Here is a 23460-nt window from a genome sequence, read left to right on the forward strand (position 1 = left end):
TGCTATTGGCATCACCCTGCACCACAAACCTGCTGTCCAACCAACTGAACTGACAGACTGCTGAATATCACAGCTCATGCATTTCCAATGCATATGCTCAAACACAAATTTTTTAACAAAGTAGAGCCTACCTATTGCATCTCAGATTTGAATATAACAAAGGCACAATATACAAGTCCCTGAACGTGTGCAGTATTAAGCTGTGGATTCCACATACATTTGCAAGGAAGTAATTACCCTGGTGATTTCAAATGTCCTTCGCTCCTACTTATGCGAGTATTCCTGTGTTGGCAGGTTTACGATTGGTCTCTTTCCTCTTTTAACAAGGTCTCCTCTCATTCTTCTAAACTTCATTGAGTACAGGCCCAACCCACCCAACCTCTCCTCGTAAGAAAGTTCTCCTATGCCTAGGATCAACCGAGTGAACCTTCTCTGGACTGCCAATATAACCTTTCCTTACATAAGGGCACCAACATGTTGTGGGTCTGATCTAACCAGTGCCCAATGTTGTGCGATAGTAACTGTAGGATGATGTCTATAATTTTAAGGGGTGTTTTTTCATGAGAGATAGACAACTGGTGGTGGTTTAACCTGAGCACCACCATGCCTCAGGTGAGGGGGTGAGGCTGAGAAGGAGGAACCTTCATTGTAACCTTGAACCTTTGTGCCTACATTGTAAATAATGGGGCTTTAAAATTTGTTGATTTCTGAACTTTCATTCATTTAAGAGAGACCCTTAGCTGCGAGAGGGAGATTTTCAGGTTTCCCTTTCACTATAAGTCGGCGATCTTCTGAAGGAAAAGGGTATTTGTGCATAAAAGTGTTCTTGAAAAGTGAAGAACATATGTAGAATAAGGTCACCTTAGACAGAGAGAGTTCATGTTTGTCTCAGAACAAAAATGTTGGGGTAAGACTCTGAAGCCAAATATATTTGAGTAGGTTACACTAGCTCCAGGAAGAAGCCATCTGCAGTTCCAGTTGAAAAGTTGAAATCACAAGTGACTTAAACCTAACAGGATGTTAATTATGGGGAATCAGGTGGGAACATTGTCTAAGTAGTGCTTTGGATACTGGTGCATTCTGGGTAATAGACAAATACAGTTTTGTTTCTTTACAATTTCTAAAGGAGTATTTTGAAATTAATAGGATTATACTTCTACTGTACGTTTTAAAATTGTTGAAATTGTATTCTAAACGTAACAGGTTTTTTTCTATTTTAATCTTTGCTTCTTACATAATAATTGTGCATTTTATTGTTGAAGCAAAGACCTGTCTGAACCAAACTAAAATCAAATATGATCTATCAAGTCAGGTTCCTGCCTGGGATATGGCTTGTCTGGTAATAACATCAGCTGGGATCACAACAAGAGCTTTAGCAATTCTTCTTATTTTCAGATTCCAATCTCATTGAATTAAAATCCAAAAGCACATTTGTTCAAATATTTTGTGGAGTGTTTCATTTCTACAGTGGATAACAATTATTTTAATTTAAAAACTATGGTTCCAAAAATATTAAAAACAAAAAAAACCTCCTCTGACATCCTGAACACATTCAGCTAAACTGCCTCAATGGTAAGGGGACTATACATTGTTGCTAAGCAATTAATCCTATTGTCCCTTGTGGCTGAAACATTAATAAATAGGGAACAGAATTCTCTAGCATCACGACTGTATACAGCTAAAACATACAAAGCTCCCAGCTTGCTAGATATGAAGGGTGGAACTGGGTAGAAGTTAGTCACAGCTGAAAGGCTTTCCAGAATTTTCTGGTTTTGGGGAGTAGTTGGCTCATGTGATTACAATTTAGATCAGAATAAACATTTGCAACTTTTAACTTTTGGCGCATCCATTTGCTCCCTTTAAGCAAATGAGGCTGTTTGGCCCCTCAAACTTGCTCACCGTTCAGTAAAATCATGGCTACTCCGACATTCCTCATAACCATTTTACTGCATTTCCCCCAGAACCTTCGATTCCCTACTAATCCAGAATCTATCCATCATAAATATATACGTTATTAAAGCATTCCATATTCTTGGCCATTAGTGACAGAATATAAGAGCAAGGATATCACATTGGGCTTATTTAATGTCGGGGAGATAGTGGTGTAGTGGGACTATCATTGGAGTACAAATCCATTCCACATGCATTCAGAGAGGTGAACATGAGGCTGACACAATAGTTTCTTTGAGGGTCTCCTGTACTCTCAGAGATGCTAACTGATGGGTACAAGCAGTTCCTAGGTTGCAAACACAGACACATAGAAAATAAGTACAGGAGTAGGCCATTCAGCCCTTCAAACCTGCCCCCCACCCCGATCATGGCTGATCATGTAATCTCAGTATCTCACTCCCGCTTTCTCCCATTGATCCCTTCAGCCACAAGGGCCACATCCTCCTCGTTTGCACATTCTCCCCGTGTCTGCGCAGGTTTTCTCTGAGTGCTCCGGTTTCCTCCCGCAGTCCAAAGATGTGCAGGTCAGGTGAATTGGCCATGGGAAATTGCCCACAGCGTTAGATGCATTAGTAAGAGGGAAATGGTCTGAGTGGGTTACTCTTCGGAGGGTCGGTGTGGACTTGTTGGGCCGAAGGGCCTGTTTCCACACTGTAGGGAACTGGTCCCAACAGCTTTCTGTGGGAGAGACTTCTACAGGTTCACAACTCTCTGAGGGAAGAAACTCTTCCTCATCTCAGTCCAGAATGGCTTACTCTTTATTCTTCGACTACAAGCTCGTGTTCTGGACTTCCCCAATATCAGGGACATTCTTCCCGCATCTAGCCTGTCTGGTCCCATCTGGATTTTATACGGTTCTATGAGATCCCCTCTCATTCTTCTAAAATCCAGTAAATCCAAGCCCAGTCAATCCAGTGGGTTCTGTTCACCAGTCCGTTTGCACGTTAATTTGCATGGAAATCTGAACACAGTGTCTGACAATATAAAACAATTCATCAGTACAGGTAATGTTCATATGGTGGATATTTAAAATTGTGTTCATTCATACGAACATTCCTAAGTTGGATGTTTGTAAATTGGGACGCGCTGTAATACTTTAAACTAAGGTCCTGTCTTGGCTTTACATAGGGGCAGTGGTGGCAAAGCTGTAATGGAGGAGGGAGGGAAAATGTAAGAAATTCCACAGCACTTCTCAGAAGAACAGCAGTAATATATTGTTATGGTGTCCTGGACAATGTAAGACCAACAGGGAAGGATGACTAGTCATGGACCACATAGCGACTCACACGACTTTGTATGTGCCAAGTGGCTGTCGCATCTCCCTGCACTACAACAGTGACTACATGTCAAAAGCACTTAATTGGCTGGAAAGCACTTCAGATTGCCCCGAGGCTATGAAAGACATCCTATTAATGCAAGTCTTTCTTCATCGGCAGCAATTCACTGCAGTCCCTTGTGGAGAAGGTTTTTTTCTTCAAACTGAGAAATCTGGATGCAAAGCCCCAGTACCAGAGTACTGAAAAGGGTAATTTAGTGACGACAGCTCAATAGAAGCAGCTGTCACTGGTGACAATGTACATATTGCTTCCAAGCACAGTTCTGGAGTGGGCGGTTTGTCAGAAGTCGTCAATGCTGTACCAGCAAAAAAAAATCTGAGGTGACGTCAGGGGAATCTCACATCAGCAGGTAATAATCCTGATGAAAGATTGGGTTATCTCAGCTTCTGGGGGGGTATAGGTCAACAACTCACAAGGAGCTGCAAGCAGAAACACAACAACAAAAGACTGCTGAGACCCATCTTTATAAAATTCTTGAATTTTCCAAATGCTGAGAGGTGACACCATAATTTATTCCAGAGGAATTTTGGTATCACTTTACACAGAAGTGGAGACACTTGGGTGTACATATGTGTAACCCACAAAGTGACAGACCTTAAGAAACAGGAACAGGAGAAGGCCATTTGGCCCCCTGAGCCTGAACCACCAGTCAATAAGAAATGACTGTTTCGACATTCTTCACATCCATCTGCCAAACAACATGGGAAATTACTCAGGTATGTCCTGTGCACTAAAAGCAGGACACCTCAAACCCAGCCACATACCACCCCATCAGCCTACTCTCAATCATTAGTGAAGTGATGGCAAGAGTCATCAACAGCACTATCAAACAGCACCTGCTCATCGACACCCATGTTGGGTTCCACCAGGGCTACACAGCTCCTGACCTCATTACAGTCCACCTAACCTGCATAACTTTGGAAACCGGGACACCCGGATGAAACCTACACAGACACGGAAAGAATGTACACACAGAGTCACCAAAGACTGGAATTGAACCCTGGTCCATAGCACTGTGAGGCAGCAGTGTTGACGACTGAGCCACCGTGCCAGCCCATTTGTTGCCCTTTGCTGCCCTGTGTTTTGGACACTTGGATTCTCAGATTTTTTTCCTTTTTAATCGATATTTTGCACCCACGACATTTCTGCAAAACAGTCTTGTGCAGCTGACTTGTGCATGAAAGTGAGAGTGTGAACGTACTTAAAGAAGGTATAGCATAAGTTTGCACAGTAATAGTAATACATTTTTGCTGCTCTTTAGAGGGTAGGATTGTGATAATAAATATGCTTTGTTTTCTCGATCACTGATGAAACCTGGTGTGATTTTCTTTCTGTTTAGACAGTCGTCACAGCCAGGCAAATCAGCTATCCTCCAGGTTAAATTGCTCATTCTTGCCCTTGTGGCAACTTGCAGAATACTGAGGCTTGAGTTCCAGCCCCTATTCCCGCCAGGGTTGTGATTATTTTAATATTTCTAAGATAAAATCAAGAAAGGGTAATGAATAGGTCTGCGCAGTCACAGGTCCAACAGCTGACAGAGAGTCATTTGCAAACACTGGAACATTACCTTATAGGACAATATTCATTTCGGTTTCTGAAATAATTAAATAGGCCTTTTTTGGAAAAATCTAAAGATTTGGTCATAAAGAGTGAAATTCCCCAACTTCACCAGGATCTCTTGACATTTCTCTCACAGTAAGGAAAAGAACGGTTTCAAGTTGAATGCAAAACAAGTAGACAACGCAATCCCACATGCTAACTGCCAAAACGTAAGAGGAAAGGTACTCATTGCCATGGGGTCATAGAGGCCTACTGCACGTAAAAGGCTCTTCAGCCCATTGTGTCTAAGCCTGTCAAAACCAACCACCTCAATGTTCCAATCCCATTTTCCAACACCTGGCCCATAGCCTTGCATGCCTTGGCATCACAAGTGCACATCTAAATACTTCTTAAATGTTATGAGGGATTTCTCACTCACCACCTTCACAGGCAGCGAGATCCAGAATCCCACCACTTTCTGGGAAAACAATCTCTCTCCATAACTGAATCTTGCCAGCCCAGGCAAAATCCTGGTCAGTCACCTCTGCACCTCCTACAGTGCAAATGCATCCCTCCTCGAAGGTGGATTCCAAAACTGCCAGTTAGCTGATGTTTTGGTGAGTTCTAAAGTACCAAATGACAACAGTTCAGATTATAGATTAATGAACTGGACAAAGGAGTTGTGGGCATTGTTGTAAAGTGTGCAGATGACATAAAGATAGATAAAGGGAAAGATAGTACCAAGGAAGCAGGGAGTTACAGAAGGACTTAGACAGGCTAGGAGAGTGGGCAAAGAAGTGGTAAATAGAATACAATATGGGAAATTGTGAAGTTATGCACTTTGGTAGGAAGAACAAAGGCATTGACTATTTTTAAATGGGGAAAGGGTCTTGGGAGTCCTTGCTCAGGATACTCTGAAGGTTAACTTGCAGGTTCAGTTGGCAGATCGAAACGTCGAATGCAAGAGCAGGGATGTACTGCTGAGGTTGTATAAGGCTGTGGTCAAACTGCGTTTGGAATATTGTGATCAGTTTTGATTTAGATTTATTTAATATTGTCCCTTCTACATAGATAGTGTAAAGTGAATAATGTTGCCACATTCTTGTGCCATTTTGGATTGCAGAATAAATTACTGAATAAATTGTACAATATTGAATAAATTATTATTAAACTTTGTTATATAAAGTATCCTGATATTGCTAAAACTGAAACAGCTCCATAAACTTCACCCTCTCTGCTCCCCCAGTCGCCGCCGTGCAACATTGCGCCCCTGCCCCCACACCTTCCTCCTCCCCGGGGTCCTGCGTGTCTGCTCCTTTCCTGTTGCCATTAGCGCTTTTGCTTCCACGTCCGCCGTCTCTGAGCTGGAGATGGTCACGCTGCGCGGATCACACAGTTCCCTGGACACTGGACATCAACCAAGAGAGGTCCTGGCCCAGGTTGACACAGGTCCTGGCTTATCTTCCTACGCTAGCACACGGAATGGACGGGGATAGAGATTACATGGGGCCCCAGCCTCCTGCAGGAGGCCCCAGGGGAACCAAAACCAAAAAAGAAACATGAACCAGTTACTGAGCTGGAAAGACAACAATGGAGTCACGTGGATGTAGCCAGACCTGCCATACAAGCCCGTGAGTGGCTGAAGCTCGTACTCAGGAGCCGAAAACTCCTTTCGGGCTCCGTATCCAAGGATGGATGGCCCAGACGAGGTTTATAAGAATGATCCTGAGGTTGAAGGGCTTGTCATATGTGGACTCTGGATCTGTATTCAATGGAGTTCAGAAGGATGAGGTGGGGGGAGCTGATTGAAACTTACAGAATACCGTGAGGCCTGGATAGAGTGAACACAGAGAAAATGTTTCCACCAGTAGGAGAGTCTAGGAGCCAAGTGCACAGCCTCAGAGTGAAGGGACAATCCTTTACAACTGAGTTGAGGAGGAATTTCTTCAGCCAGAGGATGGTGACTCTCTGGAATTCATTGCCACAGAGGGCTATGGAGGCCAAGTCACTGAGTACATTTCAGACAGAGATAGGTACGTTTATGATTGGTAAGGGGATCAAGGGTCACAGGGAGAAGGCAGGAGAATGGGGTTGAGAAATAGATCAGCCGTGATTGAATGGTGGAGCAGACTCAATGGGCCGAAAGGCCTAACTCTGCTTACATGCCATATGGTCTCAATAACACGCATCAGTTTGAGCCATAAAGGTCAGAACAACTGATCCTCTCCCCAATACTGTGATGCTCTTTCGTATTCCCACTGACTTCAACAGCATCATTGCATGCCTGTTCGGCATTTGTTGAGTAATGAGTCCCAGCAAAGCTGGTGTTAAGATTAAACAAAGTCTAACAAAATGCTTTGCAGCGACAATATATCGTTATATGTGAGGCCAATGTGATGGTTTGACCAACAACAAGAGAATGCTAATGTAGAGAGGCATAACAAGATCAGCTGAAACTGTACACAGAAGTCCAGTCATTCTGTTGTGATGGAGCTTGAAAGAGTGGTCCCACATATTATCAAATGAAGAGGCCACAACAATTGATTTTCATTGTTAAACACCAATCATTCTTTCCCATCAACTTTAAAGTGAGCTAATCACAGAGATATGACTCACCTTAAACCCCAAAAATACTTTCATGGTGAATAAGTTTAGTGCTTTTCTCGACAATGGGTCCCCAAATTCCTGAAGAAGGGTTAATACCCAAAGCCTAGATTAGAGTGATGCTGGAAAAGCACAGCAGGTCAGGCTGAATCCTAGGAGCAGGAAAATCAACATTTCAGGCAAAAGTCCTTCATCAGGAATACAGGCAGGGAGCCTCCGGCCTGGAGAGATAAATAGGTGGTGGATAGGGGTGAGATGAAGGTGACAGAGGGTGGGAAGGAAGATTGGCAGACAGGACAGGTCATGAGGATGGTGCTGAGCTGGCACATTGGAACTGGGGTGAGGTGGGGGGGAAATGAGGAAACTGGTGATGTCCACATTGATGCCCTGGGGTTGAAGTGTTCCGAGGCGAAAGATGAGGCATTCGATGTATACTGCTCCTTGGATGCTGCCTGACCTGCTGTGCTTTTCTAGCACCACTCTAATCTAGGTTCGGATTTACAGCATCTGCAGTCCTCACTTTTGCCGACTTAATACCCAAAGCATCGACTCCTCCGCCTCCTGACGCTGTCTGGCTTGCTGTGTCCTTCCAGGTTCCTATTTGTCTACTTTGGATTCCAGCATCCTGCAGTTATTTTGTCTCTAACCCGATTTACAAACATCTGACTTATGAACATTCGTCCTACGAACGTGATTCTATTCAGGTGTACAATTTTAAAGCTCTGACATATGAACATTTCCTGGACTCTCAAACAGCTATTTTACATTGTCGTGTATTGCATTCTGAATTGCGTACAAAGCGACTTTACAAACAGACTGCATTATCAACCCAGGGAACTATCTGTATTATTGTGTGAACAATCAGACTGAGAAGTGCAATAATGATATTATAACCATAAGCAAGACAACTGGATGACTCAATCAGCAAGCATGTTTAGTTCTTATTAAAGAAACAAGTCATCCATATTGGAGGTCAACACTGATCAGTACTGCAGTCAATAATGAAGTTATGATTCTAACAAAAACCCAGTGCAAAATATAACACTCAAGGTAGACCTCATTCATGCTTCACTGAAAAGCAGTCAAGTTGGTCATGTTTGTTTTAACTACTGAAACTCTTAACCGGTAGGTTTCTTGAGTTCTAACAACACACAGCAACTAACAAAAATACAGGACTGCTCCTATTGTATTTCCTTCTTATTACTGAGTCACAGCCCCTGCCTTTGATAAGGTTGCTGCATTGCTAGGACTGTGGGACTGAATGATCCCTGCAGTATCTGTCTAAAACATGGCGCTGTTGGACAATTCACATGAATCAGAACAAACGCTCTCAATGTTTCATTTAAATACACAAGCAGTGAGCTGTTACAGCTCAGAAAGTAAACCATTAAGCTCACAAAACTGCTCTGCGTAACCATTGTTTTTGAAATTGAATAGGGTGAAAAATGAATATTAAACAGTCACGCAGCATGTTTATTTGCAGTTTTGACAGCCTCACCTAATTACTGCAGATATTTCCAAAAATCTATTTCTATACACAGTGACCTTTATAGGAACTTAACTTTGTGACAGACCATTGAACTGCAGTGATTCAAAAATCAAGAAAAATATTACCACCTACATAAGAGAAATCATTTGAAAAGATTTTCTTCACTGCACTAATACTGTAATAAATTAACAACACTGCAATGTTATTACACAGGTATTATTATGTTCACCTCCACTATGTTAACTGTCACAATCCAGCTGCTCTACTCATGTTGCCAGTCCTTTGGGAACACTGGCATTTCAGCAGTTCTGACCCGAAGAAAATTAGAGGAAACAATCCTGACTCGACTGGGAAGCTGTCCCCACAGGTTTTTTTTCCCAATTACCCTAGCCAGATATATTCCCCAGATTTCCTCTCCAAACTGATCAGCATCCAGCTCCCCCCTCCGAACTGCAGCGTTTCCTCATCGTGTGAATTCTATCCCCTTCCTAGACCATAGTTGGAGGTGGTGAAATCAATTTTACGTACTGGCATTGGAGGGGAGGGTTCCAGAAGCAATTTACAAGAATGATCCGAGGATGAAGGGCTTGTCATGTGAGGAGCGGCTGAGGAATCTGTGTCTGAAAACAACACAGTTGAAATGGATATGTGTGGATGTGATTGAAATGTAGACAGTAATGAGAGGCCTGGATAGATTGGATGTAGAAAAGATGTTTCCACTAGGAGAGACCAGGGCCCGAGGGTCAGAGTGAAGGGGCAACTTTTTATAACTGGCTGAAGAAATTCCTCCTCATCTTAGTGGGTGGTAAATCTGTGCAATTCATTGCCACAGTGGGCAGTGCAGTGCAAGTATCAGAGTGTATTTTAGACAGAGACAGATACGTCCTTGAGTGGTAAGGGATCAAAAGGTTATGGGGAGAAGGCAGGAGAATGGGTTGGGAAACATATCAGCCATGATTGAACTGTTGAGCAGACCTAATGGGCCGCATGGAAGAACAAATAAGAATGCGGAATACAGGGTTAACGGTAGGGTTCTTAGTCAGGTGGAGGAACAGAGGGATCTTGGGGTCTATGTACATAGATCTTTGAAAGTTGCCACTCAGGTGCATAGAGCTTGTAAGAAGGCCTATGGTGTATTAGCGTTCATTAGCAGAGGGATTGAATTCAAGAGTCGTGAAGTGATGTTGCAGCTGTACAGGACTTTGGTAAGGCCACATTTGGAGTACTGTGTGCAGTTCTGGTCGCCTCACTTTAGGAAAGATGTGGAAACTTTGGAGAGGGTGCAGAGAAGATTTACCAGGATGTTGCCTGGAATGGAGAATAGGTCGTACGAGGATAGGTTGAGAGTTCTCGGCCTTTTCTCGTTGGAACGGCGAAGGATGTGGGGTGACTTGATAGAGGTTTATAAGATGATCAGAGGAATAGATAGAGTAGACAGTCAGAAACTTTTTCCCCGGGTACAACAGAGTGTTACAAGGGGACATAAATTTAAGGTGAAGGATGGAAGGTATAGGGGAGATGTCAGGGGTGGGTTCTTTACCCAGAGAGTGGTGGGGGCATGGAATGCGCTGCCCGTGGGAGTGGTAGAGTCAGAATCATTGGCGACCTTTAAGCGGCAATTGGATAGGTACATGGATGGGTGCTTAATCTAGGATAGATGTTCGGCACAACATTGTGGGCCGAAGGGCCTGTTCTGTGCTGTATTGTTCTATGTTCTATGGCTAAATTCTGCTCCTATAGTCTTCTGGTCACGTTGTCACAATACTGGTTCATTTTACAAGATTACTATGCCCATGAGTTTTTTTTCCCCAGAGATGGGGGGGTGTGCGGTAAGTGGCCACGGTCCAACTAGGGGCTGGGTTTGAAAGTTTTATTGGAGCCCTTTGTTTACCCCAAACAGATAGTGCTTCAGGCTAAAAGCTTTCATGTCTTTAAAAAAAACCAGTATAATCAAAGGGGAGTGGCCAGCTAGCTGCCTTGGTTTAGAGATTTTTTTATTCAATTCAGAACTTTAGTCAGTTCAGTTACAGTAGGTTAGATTCCCTACAGTGTGGAAACAGGCCCTTCAGCCCAACAAATCCACACCAACCCTCCCCAGAGGAACCCACCCAGACCCATTTCCCTCAGACTAATGCACCTAACACTGTGGGCAATTTAGCATAGCCAATTCATCTGACCTGCACATCTTTGGACTGTGGGAGGAAACAGGAGCACTCGGAGGAAACCCACACAGACACGGGGAGAATGTGCAAACACCACACAGACAGTCACCCGAGGCTGGAACCGAACCTGGGAATCTGGTGCTGTGAGGCAGCAAGGTACCCACTGAGCCACCATACAGTAGGGGATGTGTGAAACAGGCTGTTGATCTCTCTCTCTCTCTGTCTCAAACCTCAAGCCTGTAAGCTCTAGTTTGTTTCATTTTTACTGCTTGTGCTAAGGGATGAGTGTGTTGGGACTGTTGCAAGTATTTTTGGAACTGGATCCTGGCTGATCTGTACCTTAACTCATCCAAGAAAATATACGGAAAGCATTCGCATCAATAAAACCGTCCCAAAAACTCATCTCAAAGCGAGAGGGTGAAGTGCATTCAGAGAGTGGGGCACAGAGACAGAGATGTGAACAAAGGCAGGAGGAGGAAATGATTTCAATTTTGCAACAGCAGAAATAAATCTGAAGCAGAAAATACCCAGTGACGTAACTGAAAGAACAGAAACAACAACAAAAATGGGCAAAGAGGAGAGATTGAATAAAAATTTAGCAATTCAGGAACAAACATAGAAGCACAAAACAGGAGTAGGCCATTTAGCCCTTCGAGCCTGCTCTGCCATTTAATATGATCATGGTTATTGTTGGGATCCATTATTAAGGTTAGGTAGTGTAAGAAACTTTATTGTTAGGTAGTGCTCACGTAAGGTAGTATTAGCAAGTCTGGAACTTGTTAGCTTCACTAGACAACAGTAAGCCATTATGTTACACTAAGAACAGACTGAAAAGCTGATGGCATAGCCTGAAGAGGCCCCAGGGAGGGTGAGAGATAACAGGACATTGGAGCCGTGTCTAAATGCACGTAGCTCAAACTGAGGTAATAGAATGTTATCAGGTGAGAACCAATGACATACTAAAATTCTGCATTTTACCAAATAAGGATGTAACTCTGGAATGTGAGAGAACAAAAGGATAGACAAATTAAAAAATAGTCAGAACGTGCCTTCTCCAGTGAGCTAGACACCTCACTGTACTGTGTACGATTCTCTCTCATTAAACCTGTTTATACTTTTAATCAGACCCGGTGTCTCTCTCCTCCAAACGAACACGGGGACAGAAGATCTGTCTCAACACTATTCATCCAACATCAGCTTCTGTTCCTGCTTTTTCTCCATACCCAATGGTCGCTAACCTCTACTTAAAAGCATTCAGTATTTTGGCCTCAACCACTTATGATGACAGTCATAGAGTCATAAGGCACAGAAACTGACTTTTCTTAGCGAGTTTTGAGAAGATTTGTAGCTCAGATTGAGGTTTTGGATGTAAGGATGGCATTCCAACTCTATCAACCAACACATCGAGTTAGACACCATCTAACACCCCCTGAGAAAAGGAACAGGAAGTGACTTCACCACAGGAAATAACACCACCAACCCAAAGAAACCCAAACATATAAATAAATCAGCTGAAAATGTGCTGCTGGTTAAAGCACAGCAGGTTAGGCAGCATCCAAGGAACAGGAAATTCGACGTTTCGGGCCAGAGCCCTTCATCAGGAATGACAGGTCATTCCTGATGAAGGGCTCTGGCCCGAAACGTCGAATTTCCTGTTCCTTGGATGCTGCCTAACCTGCTGTGCTTTAACCAGCAACACATTTTCAGCTGTGATCTCCAACATCTGCAGACCTCACTTTTTACATATAAATAAAGCAGGAATTTTTAGCATTGCTTCGCATGAGGCCCACTGAAGATGTTACCTAGTAAGGGAACAGACTTTTCTGTCTAACTCGTCCATGCTGACAAGGTATCTTAAACTGAACTAGTCTTATTTAACAGCATTTGACCCATATTCCTCTAAAACCTCATATACTCATCCATGTGCCTGTTAAACGTTGTAATTGTACCAGCCTCATCACTTCCTCTGGCAGTTCATTCCCTGCATGCATCAGCCTTTGCATGAAAACGTTTTGTCCCTCAAGTCCCTTTTACAACTTGCCCCTCTCACCTCAAACTTATACCATCTAGTTTTGGACTCCCCTTACCCAAGGGAAAAGACCTTGTCTATCCATGTCCACCCATGATGTTATAAACCACGATAAGGTCACCCCTCAGCATCTGGGGAAACAAGTCCCAGCCTATAAAGCCTCCTTATAGCACAAAACTCTCCAGGCCTGGCAATATCCTTGTAATTTTTTTCTGTATCCTTTTTAGTTTAATAACATCCTTCCTATCCCAAGCTGACTGTTGATATAATTTCTTCTCATTTCAGTCCTAAATGGCTTACCCAGTCTCCTGAGAGTGGAGTTAGAATTTTATAAATTCTATGAGATCCCTCTCATACTTTTAAATCCAGTCGATCCAATCTTCCTTCATACATCAGTCCTGCCTCTCAGGAATCAGATTGGTAAACTTTTGGGGCACTTCTTCCATCAGGATCAGCTAAGCTGCTCACAAAGATTTGTATAGGGGTGTACAGTACTTCCTCAGCAACCGTGGAATAGCATGAAGTAATGTAGCGGTACAAGCTCAGAAGGAAGCCCCGCACACAACAGTAAAACCTTAAGGAGCATTTTCATATCAGCAATTGTCCTTCCTCTGTTTGGGGATTCTGGAACTAGGGGCATAGACTGAGAATTAGGGCCAAACCATCCAGGAAAGATGTTAGGAAACACTTCTACACAAGGGATGGGAGATGTTTGGAACTCTCTTCCACAAACAGCAGTTGATGCTGGGTCAGTTGCTAATTATAACAATAAAATAGATAACTCTTTGTTAACTAAATCTATCAAGGGATATGGGCCCTCTTTAAGATGGCAGCATCTGCACGAAAGGTAATGTTCAGGCTCCAGAACCCATCCGCTCCAGGCAGGCTGCCTCCTTATCTCTCTCTCTCTCCTTCTATTCCCTTCATCTTCTGACGGTGTGGGGAAGCCAGAGTGGTGTCCGGTTCGAGGGAGGGGGCATCACCTGCAGCAGCGGTAGTGCCCAATCCGAGGAATCCTGGCTCCTTAGACCTGGAGTGTAGACTTGGCGAGTAGCTGGCTGTGGCAGAGATGGGGCCTGGAGCAGAGACTCCTGGCTGTGTATGCCTGAAGAGTGGACTCTTGACAGAATCTTCGTTGCTGTAGCCACTGTGGGCAACTCCGAGAGGCAGGTGCATGTGGCAATAATAAATCCATCTTTTCACTGCATCTTTCTACATATATATGACACTAAATAACTCACTCACCCACTCAAAGGCAGGTCTTTGGAGTTAGCCCGCTTATCAATCGTGAGCTCAGTGAATGGTGGAACAGATTCAAGGGGCTGAATGGCCTACTCCTGGGTTCTTTGTTCTCTCACAGTTTTTGAGGTTGCTGCCCACCTCTAGAGACTAAAAGCAGAATGGATCAAGAAGATAATTTGTAGCATGTAGTTGTCTCTTGTGCGTTCCTCTGATGGTGCATTTATACCTGGCATATGCAGTGTACAACATTTCAAACCCTAACGTCAAGTTGATTTTCAATCAGGTGAAACATGCAATGGCAGAATGACCCAGAGCAATTTTGAAGTCTGTACAAACCAAATTCAAACCAGGGAAACAGTGACCCCAGACTGTGTTATCCTGGCGTTCCACTGAACTCTTATATCAAGAAGAGTTGGAGTATAATAATTGGCAAGGCTTACTGCAGCTGTATAAGGTGCTGGTGAGATCAGACCTGGAGTATTGTGAGCAGTTGTGGTGCTTTATTTATAAAATTCATTGACAGGATGAGGGCCAGGCCAGCATTTATTGCCCATCCCTAATTGCCCAGTGGGTAGCTGAGAGTCAACAACATTGCTACGGGTCTGGAGTCACTTATAGGCTTGACCAGGGAAGGATGTTCCTCAGGAACATCAGTGAACCAAAGGGGAATTTCCAACAATTGACAATGGATTTATGGTCATCATTAGACTCTTACTTCCAGAGTTTACTGAATTCAAGTTACACCATCTGACATGGCAGGATTTGAACCCAGGTCCCCAGAACATTACCAGGGTCTTTGGATTAACAGCCTAGTGATAATACCACTAGACTAATGCCTCCCCTCAATTTATTTAAGAAAATATATCATTTCATTGGAGGCAGTTCACTAGGATGATCTGTGGTCTGAAGGCAGTGCTTTATGAGTAAAGGTTAAACAGGTTGGGATTCTACTCACTGGAGTTTAGAACAGTGTGTGGTGATCTCGATACAGCATATAGGATTCTTAACAGGCCTAACAAGGTAAATACTGAGAGGTTGCTTCTCTTCATGGTACATTCTAAGGGACACAGTCTCAGAATAAAGGGGCACGAATTTAAGGTGGAGTTCAGGAGGAATTTCTTCTCTCAGAGGGTTGTGACTCTTTGAGACACCTTGCCACAGAAAGCTGTGGGTGCAGAAACTTTGTGTATATTTGAGACTGAGGTAGAGAGTTGGGACTCAAGGATTAGGGGGGAAATACAGGAACTGGATGAGGAATGTGATCCCATTGAATGGCAGAGTAGGCTCGAATGGCTGAATGGTCTACTCCTGTTCCTATTTTGTATGGTCTTATGAGCCAGGAGGTATAGAAGGTTATCGAATTAAATTTTAGCAAATGAAGACACACAGAGACACCATTTCCTGAAACCATTGCTGAAGCCTGAGTTTAACAGGAAGGTGCACCAACATAGTTATACGGAACCAGACCTCAGCAACAATTGGGAGAGCTCCCAATCTTAACCAGCACGTGACAAAACAAAACCTTGCATTTATATAGTGCCTCTCATGTTTCATAGCAACATAAGGGGTAGAAGAAGCAGAAATTTTAAAAAAAGGTAGTTGTTATGTTCAAACACTTGCACAATTGAACATTCATAATGTGGCAATCTTGATTACTTTCTTTTACAAACACTCACCATCCACTCCGAAATAATAACGTCCACTTTAGCAACTGGAAGTTCGACATCCTCAATCCTTCCTCTAATGAGTGTGATAACACTATCCAGTTCATTTTCCCTGGCATCAGAAACAAGAACAGCTTGCTAAACAATAAGTGTACAAACAGGTACAGAGTGAAATTTAAATACCCAATAATTAATTTCCTGACACTGACACTAACGTATAGCATCCTGAAATTAGTAAAACTTCCCATAGGGATTCACAGGCATGGTAAGAAACAGACACTTCATATTAAGCAAAATGAGGACACATTAGAGCAAGCGGTCAAATTGTCACATGTGCTCTGCCCAGTGTCATTTTTATTTTGGCTCATTGTCTACTGATGGTTCACCCCAATCTATTTTGTGCAATGCTGGACAAATTTTACATCCTGTTGACACTCATCTTAAACTCACAAGAGATACTAATATAAAAGTCAACTGCCAACTAGCTCTGTACTCCAAATGACTATTTGTATACTGAGCTGCCTTCTAGGTACGTTTTGGTCAGAAGTTGCCTGCTTTTGCCTTTCACGTGTTAGACAAAAATTTGCTAATACAAATTAAACTACTTTAGCAGTATAATTTCAATTGTGTATCTCTTTATAAAGCACACAGCTTAAGATTCTAATAAATCTATAATGTGCTGATCAGGTCATCCCCAGAAATTTCAATTTACAGGTTTGGCCTTCATTAACCACAACTATCAGCCACTTGGAAAGATGCCAATCCCGCTAACTCTTATAACCTGCCATTTCCCCTCAACAATCTACATTTTACACAGGCCTGCCCTATTTCTGTGCTTTACTGTTATACCCTACTCCTAATCTACTCTCATCCCAAGCTCATGCCTCAATCTTCTTCTGAACCCATATCCCATGGCCTCCATGCTCCCAAGTGTTTGCTTTTGTCTCGTTACTTTCAGCCACACGGGTCATACATACATCAGGAAAAGATGAGCAGGCTGGGTCGGTTTCATCTTGGGAAAAAACAACACGGGGGGGGTGGCAGGAATGGCAGAGAGTGGGTGCAGACAAGCACCTTCAAAGATTTACCCAAGTCTCCCCATCGTATCCCCTGAATGGCCCTAGATTGGGCAATTTGAGACCTTGGTCACTGAATATAGCTTGGGAAAATAAACATCAGATGGGCCAAATGGCCTGTTTTCATGCCTATATAATTGCTTTGCCACCTGAGAGTTCAACACCCGATCCCTTTACGCCCGTCTTCCTTCTGCCTGTCGAATCCAGGTTCAGCTTGAATCAACAGGAGTTTGGCTCCCTTCTGGCAAATTCAGAAAATGCGCAGAGGCACATAAGCAGATTGTCATGGAGTCTGTGAGAGACAGAGAGAAGATAGGGTGGACTGGCAGAAATAAGATGATGAAACAAAAAGGAAGAATGAATAGTAGTGACAAGCAGAGACGCCAAAGCAAGAAATAAGGCTTCCCGTCAAAAGGCATTGATATGTAATCAAAACAGGTTTTTTTAGGCTGCCTTGGGATTATTTCTCGACGAATAGTTTGATTTTTGGGACTACTTTTAAGGGTTTGGGACTACTTTCTTCATTTTGAGCATAAGCTCTTCAACATTCCTGATGAAGAGCTTATGCTCAAAACGTTGACTCTCCTGCTCCTCGGATGCTGCCTGACCTGCTGTGCTTTCCAGCACCACACTCTTTGACTCTGATCCCCAGCATCTGCAGACCTCACTCTCTCCTACTTTCTTCATTGTCAGTCACACATTTGCAGTCACATTGTAGCAATACCTTCTGTTCACATCTAGAGGATTTAGACTCACAAAGAAGCAGAATTAGAAAACTTCAAGGGTGCATGATGATAAGTGAAATGAAGGAGAGCTCAAACATAACAGAGAGCTCAAAATCAGACGAAAGGGAGAGGGAGAAGAATACACAGACAATTTTAATTTTGTCCATAAGAATTATAACAGGAGATGAAAGTGACTGTTGTCTGCAGAATAAAGGTGCTGGGGAGTGAGACAGAGCAAATTAATTAACTGATCCAAATAATTTGAGACAATCCACTGATAACCTTGGGCATATGGTATGCTCAGGGCACCTCAGTCAAAATTTATGGTGTAATTTCCTTGGCAAATAATTTCCACTCTATAAATGAGGGACATTTTTCCTTCCACCTGACAGTGCCTACTGCAGAACAAAGAGGCTAATATAAGAGAGAACAGGTCACCCTGAAACAGCACACCATTTCAAGTTTAAGGACACATATTCGGATCAGCTTTATTTTCTTGATTTTATTTTTGTACTGTTTCGGAACAGCAAACATGCATTGGTCAGTCTGAGAGTTCCCACCTCTGTCCAAGGTTCTTTAGCGAGGAGGGAATGGGAAAATAAATCAAGAACTTATTTGTGAGGAGTTAGAATGGGGTAAAAAGGGAAAGCTGAGGTCACTTGGGAAAACTCGTGGCAGTTTGAGGGCAATTGGAATAATTGGATCTTGTAGTTACTTCAGTTCTCACACTTGGTAACAAGTTAATGAAGGTTCTGTTCATTTTAAATCACAAACTGACAATAGTGTCAACAGTTATTCTTCTACATTGCACTAACAACAGTCAAGATGACAGATAAGCAACTTACGTCCAGGCTTTACAAGAAATACTATGGTCAGGATTGTCCCTTATAATGAATACGGCAACTGCAGAGCTTCATTCGTTTTTCCAATCCTCTCTCTCACACTCAGAGAGCCTGCACTACATACGTCAGCACCATGCCAATTGGGAGCAGGAAATCAGAAGATGACAGGCAAAAAAGGAAGGACAAAGATAAGGAGAAATTTGCTTAGTGCAGTGATACAAATGCACTGCCCCGGAAGGCAGACAGTGGCAAATTCAATCGCAATTTTCAAAAAGGATTAGAAAAGGAGAAAGAAAATATACTCTTAAAGGGAAAGAGGCAAGGGAGCCACAACCTTGCCGCTCCTTCAAAGGGCTAGCACAGGTAGAGTAGGCTGCATGGTCTTCCCCTGTGCAGTAAGTTCTGAGGAAAAAGCTCTGCCAACCTCCATCACTTGTGCTGTGGTCCATTTATCTCTGAAACCACTGAAATGATTCGGGTCAGTTTTACTTGATTCAGCTCTGCTTCCGTCTTTCCTCATTCCCACCTCATCATGTTCGATGCTCAGGTGAAAGAAAATGCATCATAGTCCTCCTGTGGTAATAGTCCGAGCCTGAAAATAATGGTTTCCCTACAGAATAAACAGGAGTGCAATCAAAACATGATAGCGCTTCACCAGTGGCCAGTCCCTGGAGATGGGGCTTGGTTTACCTCAGTTGGCTGGATGGCTGGTTTATGATGCAGATTGACGTCAACAGGATGGGTTCAATTCCTGCACTGGTTGAGGTTACCAAATGTAGGGCTCTCTCTGTGCCTCCCCTTATCTGAGACACGGTGACACTCAAGTTAAACCACCACCATCAGTCGTTTTTCTCTAATGAGAGAGCCACCTAATAAGACTGTGGCGACTTTACTTTTACCGTTAGCTGCAGAGGTTTCTGAAGGAGGGAAGGTAAGGCAAATACTCTACTCAACCTTGAAATGAGTCGCTGCTAACAACTGCAAATAACAGAACACCAATTCAACTCTTTCATTGTCAACTTCCTCCATGAGATATAGAAGAGATCGGTTAAAGATATGGACAATATTTGTTCTAATATTTCTCAGAATCCCTACAGTGTGGAAACAGGCCACACTGACTCTCTGAACAGCATCCCACCCAGACCCACACCCGTGCATTCACCCTGTAACTCTGCATTTCCCATGGCTAATCCACCTCGACTGCACATTCCTGGGCACTATGGGCAATTTAGCGTGGCCAATCCACCTAACCTGCAGACAAGTAATGCACAAGTGAGGTTGAAAAAGCAGCAACCCAATTCCAGGGACTTAACTTAGTTGCACGGAACAAACCAAAATTCACATCAATGACACAAAACATAGGTCAAAACACAGTGACATCACCACTTTTTGTCATTTTGGAAACCTTAAGCGACTCACTAATAGCATTGGGAAGCAAAAATCAAACATTTGACTAGGAGTCATCAAGGCCAAACAGTCTTCCCACGGATATCTGAGCCCAGATGCCCAGGAGTTCTCAGCCTCAATATTCCGAAGATCGTGCTAATCTGATCCTAATCCCACTCTGTTTTAAATTGCAAGTCTTTTTTTCCCTGCAACAATGAAACACATTTTGCTAACAACCTTGCTCATTCACTCCCTGTGGCAGCAGTGATGAGGAACAAGTCCACACCATCGCGAGTTCTGCACAGTGTTTCAGTGTTGTTTATTGTAGGTCTTTAGCTGCAAACACTGAAATCCAATCAGCAAGCAACTTCCACTCTTAAATTTTAATGATTCTTAGCCCCAATAGACAACATATCCATCTTCCTGAATATGCTATTACCATGACAGTTAACGTTACGCGAGACAGAATAATTACTCAAGCTGGTAAAATTTATTTCCTGGGCATGATCCTTATCACTGTCCATTTTCTGTTATCTCACCCTCCCAGCATCCCTAATCAGTCTCCTGCCTGACTTTCAACGCAAAAGAATTCTCTCATTAAAACGGTAATTTTAAGGACTGTGCCTGAAACAATAGCTAGGAAAGCACAAAGCAAAAACCCAAGCCCCAGAATTTTTTTACCTTACAATATCCATGGCCTGGTAAATGATCTCGGATTGGTCCACTCCGATCACATGCTTGGCTCCCGCTTTGGCAGCGAACATGGACAAGATCCCAGTTCCACATCCAACATCCAAAACTACCTGAAAAGTCATTTCAACACCTTTAAGGTTCAATTGAGGAGAAACAAAGACAACATAAAACAGACTAGAATTATACATTTCTCAAAATTATCTCTTTCTTCCCTTTTTTTATGAATGTGTTAATTTATGCAGTAGGTTTGGAGTGCTCGAGCAAACTTGCTGAGCAGCCAGCGAGAGGGCACTCCATTGAAGCACGCTGGCCATCCACTAGGACTGAGCTGAACCTTTCTCCAAGCATTAAGGGTACATTCTTGGTAAGAATGGGGGTGAAATGGGGAAGGTGGGGTACAGTATAGCAAGGATGGCATGGTGGCTCAGTGGTTAGCACTGCTGCCTCAGAGTGCCAGGGACCCAGGTTCAATTCCACCCTCAGAGTTTGCACATTGTCCCAGTGTTGGCGTGAATTTCCTCCGGGTGCTCTGGTTTCCTCCCACAGTCCAAAGATGTGCAGATTACCCATATTGTCCAGAGACATGCAGGCTAGGTGAATTACCCATGTGAATTGCAGGGTGACAACAACAGAGCAAGGGGTTGGGTCTGGCTGGGATATTCTTTGAAATGCTGGTATCGCCTTGATAGGCCAAGTTGCTGGTTTCACACTGTAGGATTCTCTGATGATCTAATTGAATGGTGGGTGAGTCACATAACATGTTCCTGCCCCTGCTTGTAATTCATATATTCCCCTTTCTTCACCCAAACATTTTATTTAAAATTCACTCACTCATGGGATATGGGTGTCGCTGGCTGGACAAGTATTTATTGCCCGTCCCTAGTTGCCCTTCAGAATGTGGTCGTGAGCTATCCTCTTGAACTGCTGCAGTCCACGCGCTGTGGGTAGACCCACGATGCTCGTAAAGAGGGAATTCTAGGACTTTGACCCAGTAACATACTGTAACTGGTGTTTCGATCTCTCCCAGTGAGTGACCAACTGTTTCTCACTCATGGCACAGAACATCAGCAGCACCCCATGCTGTTCAAGGTCATTATGTTGGCTACATGAATTTGCACAGAAGATAGCAATTTTAGACTTAATTTGGCATGTTTCACAAAAACCTATTTTTAAAATTTTATCAAAATCCTCTTCGATCTTACCTTGAGGAAGACAAATGGAATTTTGCCTTTCATTGCTAAAGGGATTGAGTTAAAAGCAGGGAGGTTATGTTACAGCTGTATTGGGTGCCGGTGAGGCTACACCTGGAGTACTGCGTGCAGTTTTGGTCTCCTTACCTGAAAAAGGATGTACTGGCCCTGGATGGGGTACAGAGGAGGTTCATCAAGTTGATTCTGGAGTTGAGGGGGTTGGCTTATGAGGACAAACTGAGTAGGGATTACATTGATTGGAATTTAGAAGAATGAGGGGGCAACTTATAGAAACATATAAAATTATGAAGGGAATAGAGGCAGAAAGGATGTTTCCAATGGCATAGCCTCATTTCCATAGCCTCAAAATTAGGGGGAGCAGGTTTAGGACTGAATTGAGAAGGAACTTCTTCACCCAGAGGGTTGTTAATCTATGGAATTCTCCGCCCAATGAAGTAATTGAGGCTTCCTTAGTAAATGTTTTTGGTGTCTGGGACACCCGGACCAATCAATCAACCCAACCACTCCGTGGCTCAACACTTCAACTCCCCCACCCACTCCACCAAGGACATGCAGGTCCTTGGACTCCTCTATCACCAGACCATAGCAACACGACGGCTGGAGGAAGAGCGCCTCATCTTCCGCCTGGGACCCCTCCAACCACAAGAGATGAATTCAGATTTCTCCAGTTTCCTCATTTCCCCTCCTCCCACCTTGTCTCAGTCAAATCCCTCAAACTCAGCACCACCCTCCTAACCTGCAATCTTCTTCCTGACCTCTCCGTCCCCACCCCACTCCGGCCTATCACCCTCACCTTGACCTCCTTCCACCTATCGCATTTCCAACGCCCCTCCCCCAAGTCTCTTCTCCCTACCTTTTATCTTAACCTGCTTGGCACACTTTCCCCATTCCTGAAGAAGGGCTCATGCCTGAAACGTCAATTCTCCTGCTCCTTAGATGCTGCCTGACCTGCTGCGCTTTTCAAGCAACACATTTTGAGCAGTAAACGTTTTTATAGCTAAGATAGATACACTTTTTAACACTAAAGGAATTAAGGGATACATTGAGAGTGCGGTAAGTGGAGATGAATCCACAAAAAGATTAGCCATGATCTGACTGTGTGCTGGAGCAGGCTCAAAAAGGCCGGACGGCCTACTCCTGCTCCCAGTTCTTATGTTATGATCAAAATCACCATTCAAAACATCAGCTACAGCTTTCTGAGGACAGTTAATTTTTTTCTTAACTTAGAAAGTTAAAATTTAACTTATAAAATGAATTTCAAATTAATTTGCAATCATGATTTATTTGGTACCTGGGTCAGAAGAATAAAAGGAGGGATATTTGTTTGATTTTTTTTATAAATGAACAATAGTGTTTACTAGGCAAATCTCCCCATAAAATGTTGCTTTGAATGAAACGGGGGGAGATGAACGTCATCAAGTGTAGGAAAATCTTTAAAATACATGCCAGTTACCACCCTTCATAGAGTCATAACAATGTACAGTATGGAAACAAACCCTTCGGTCCAAATC

General features: G+C 43.3%; 1 protein-coding gene across 4 annotated transcripts in view; it reads right to left on the minus strand.

The window, feature by feature from the left end:
- Nucleotides 1-23460, minus strand: part of prmt3 (protein arginine methyltransferase 3) — a 196713-nt gene that overhangs the window by 124303 nt on the left and 48950 nt on the right. For all 4 annotated transcript variants that reach the window (XM_060838615.1, XM_060838616.1, XM_060838618.1 and 1 more), the window contains 2 exons: nt 20727-20848; nt 16029-16128 (listed from right to left, as the gene is read on the minus strand). In XM_060838615.1, coding sequence (XP_060694598.1) covers nt 16029-16128; nt 20727-20848 — 222 coding nt within the window. The remainder of the gene's footprint in view (nt 1-16028; nt 16129-20726; nt 20849-23460) is intronic.

This window comes from Hemiscyllium ocellatum, chromosome 18 (assembly GCF_020745735.1).
Source record: "Hemiscyllium ocellatum isolate sHemOce1 chromosome 18, sHemOce1.pat.X.cur, whole genome shotgun sequence".
In the NCBI taxonomy this organism is placed as follows: domain Eukaryota; kingdom Metazoa; phylum Chordata; class Chondrichthyes; order Orectolobiformes; family Hemiscylliidae; genus Hemiscyllium; species Hemiscyllium ocellatum.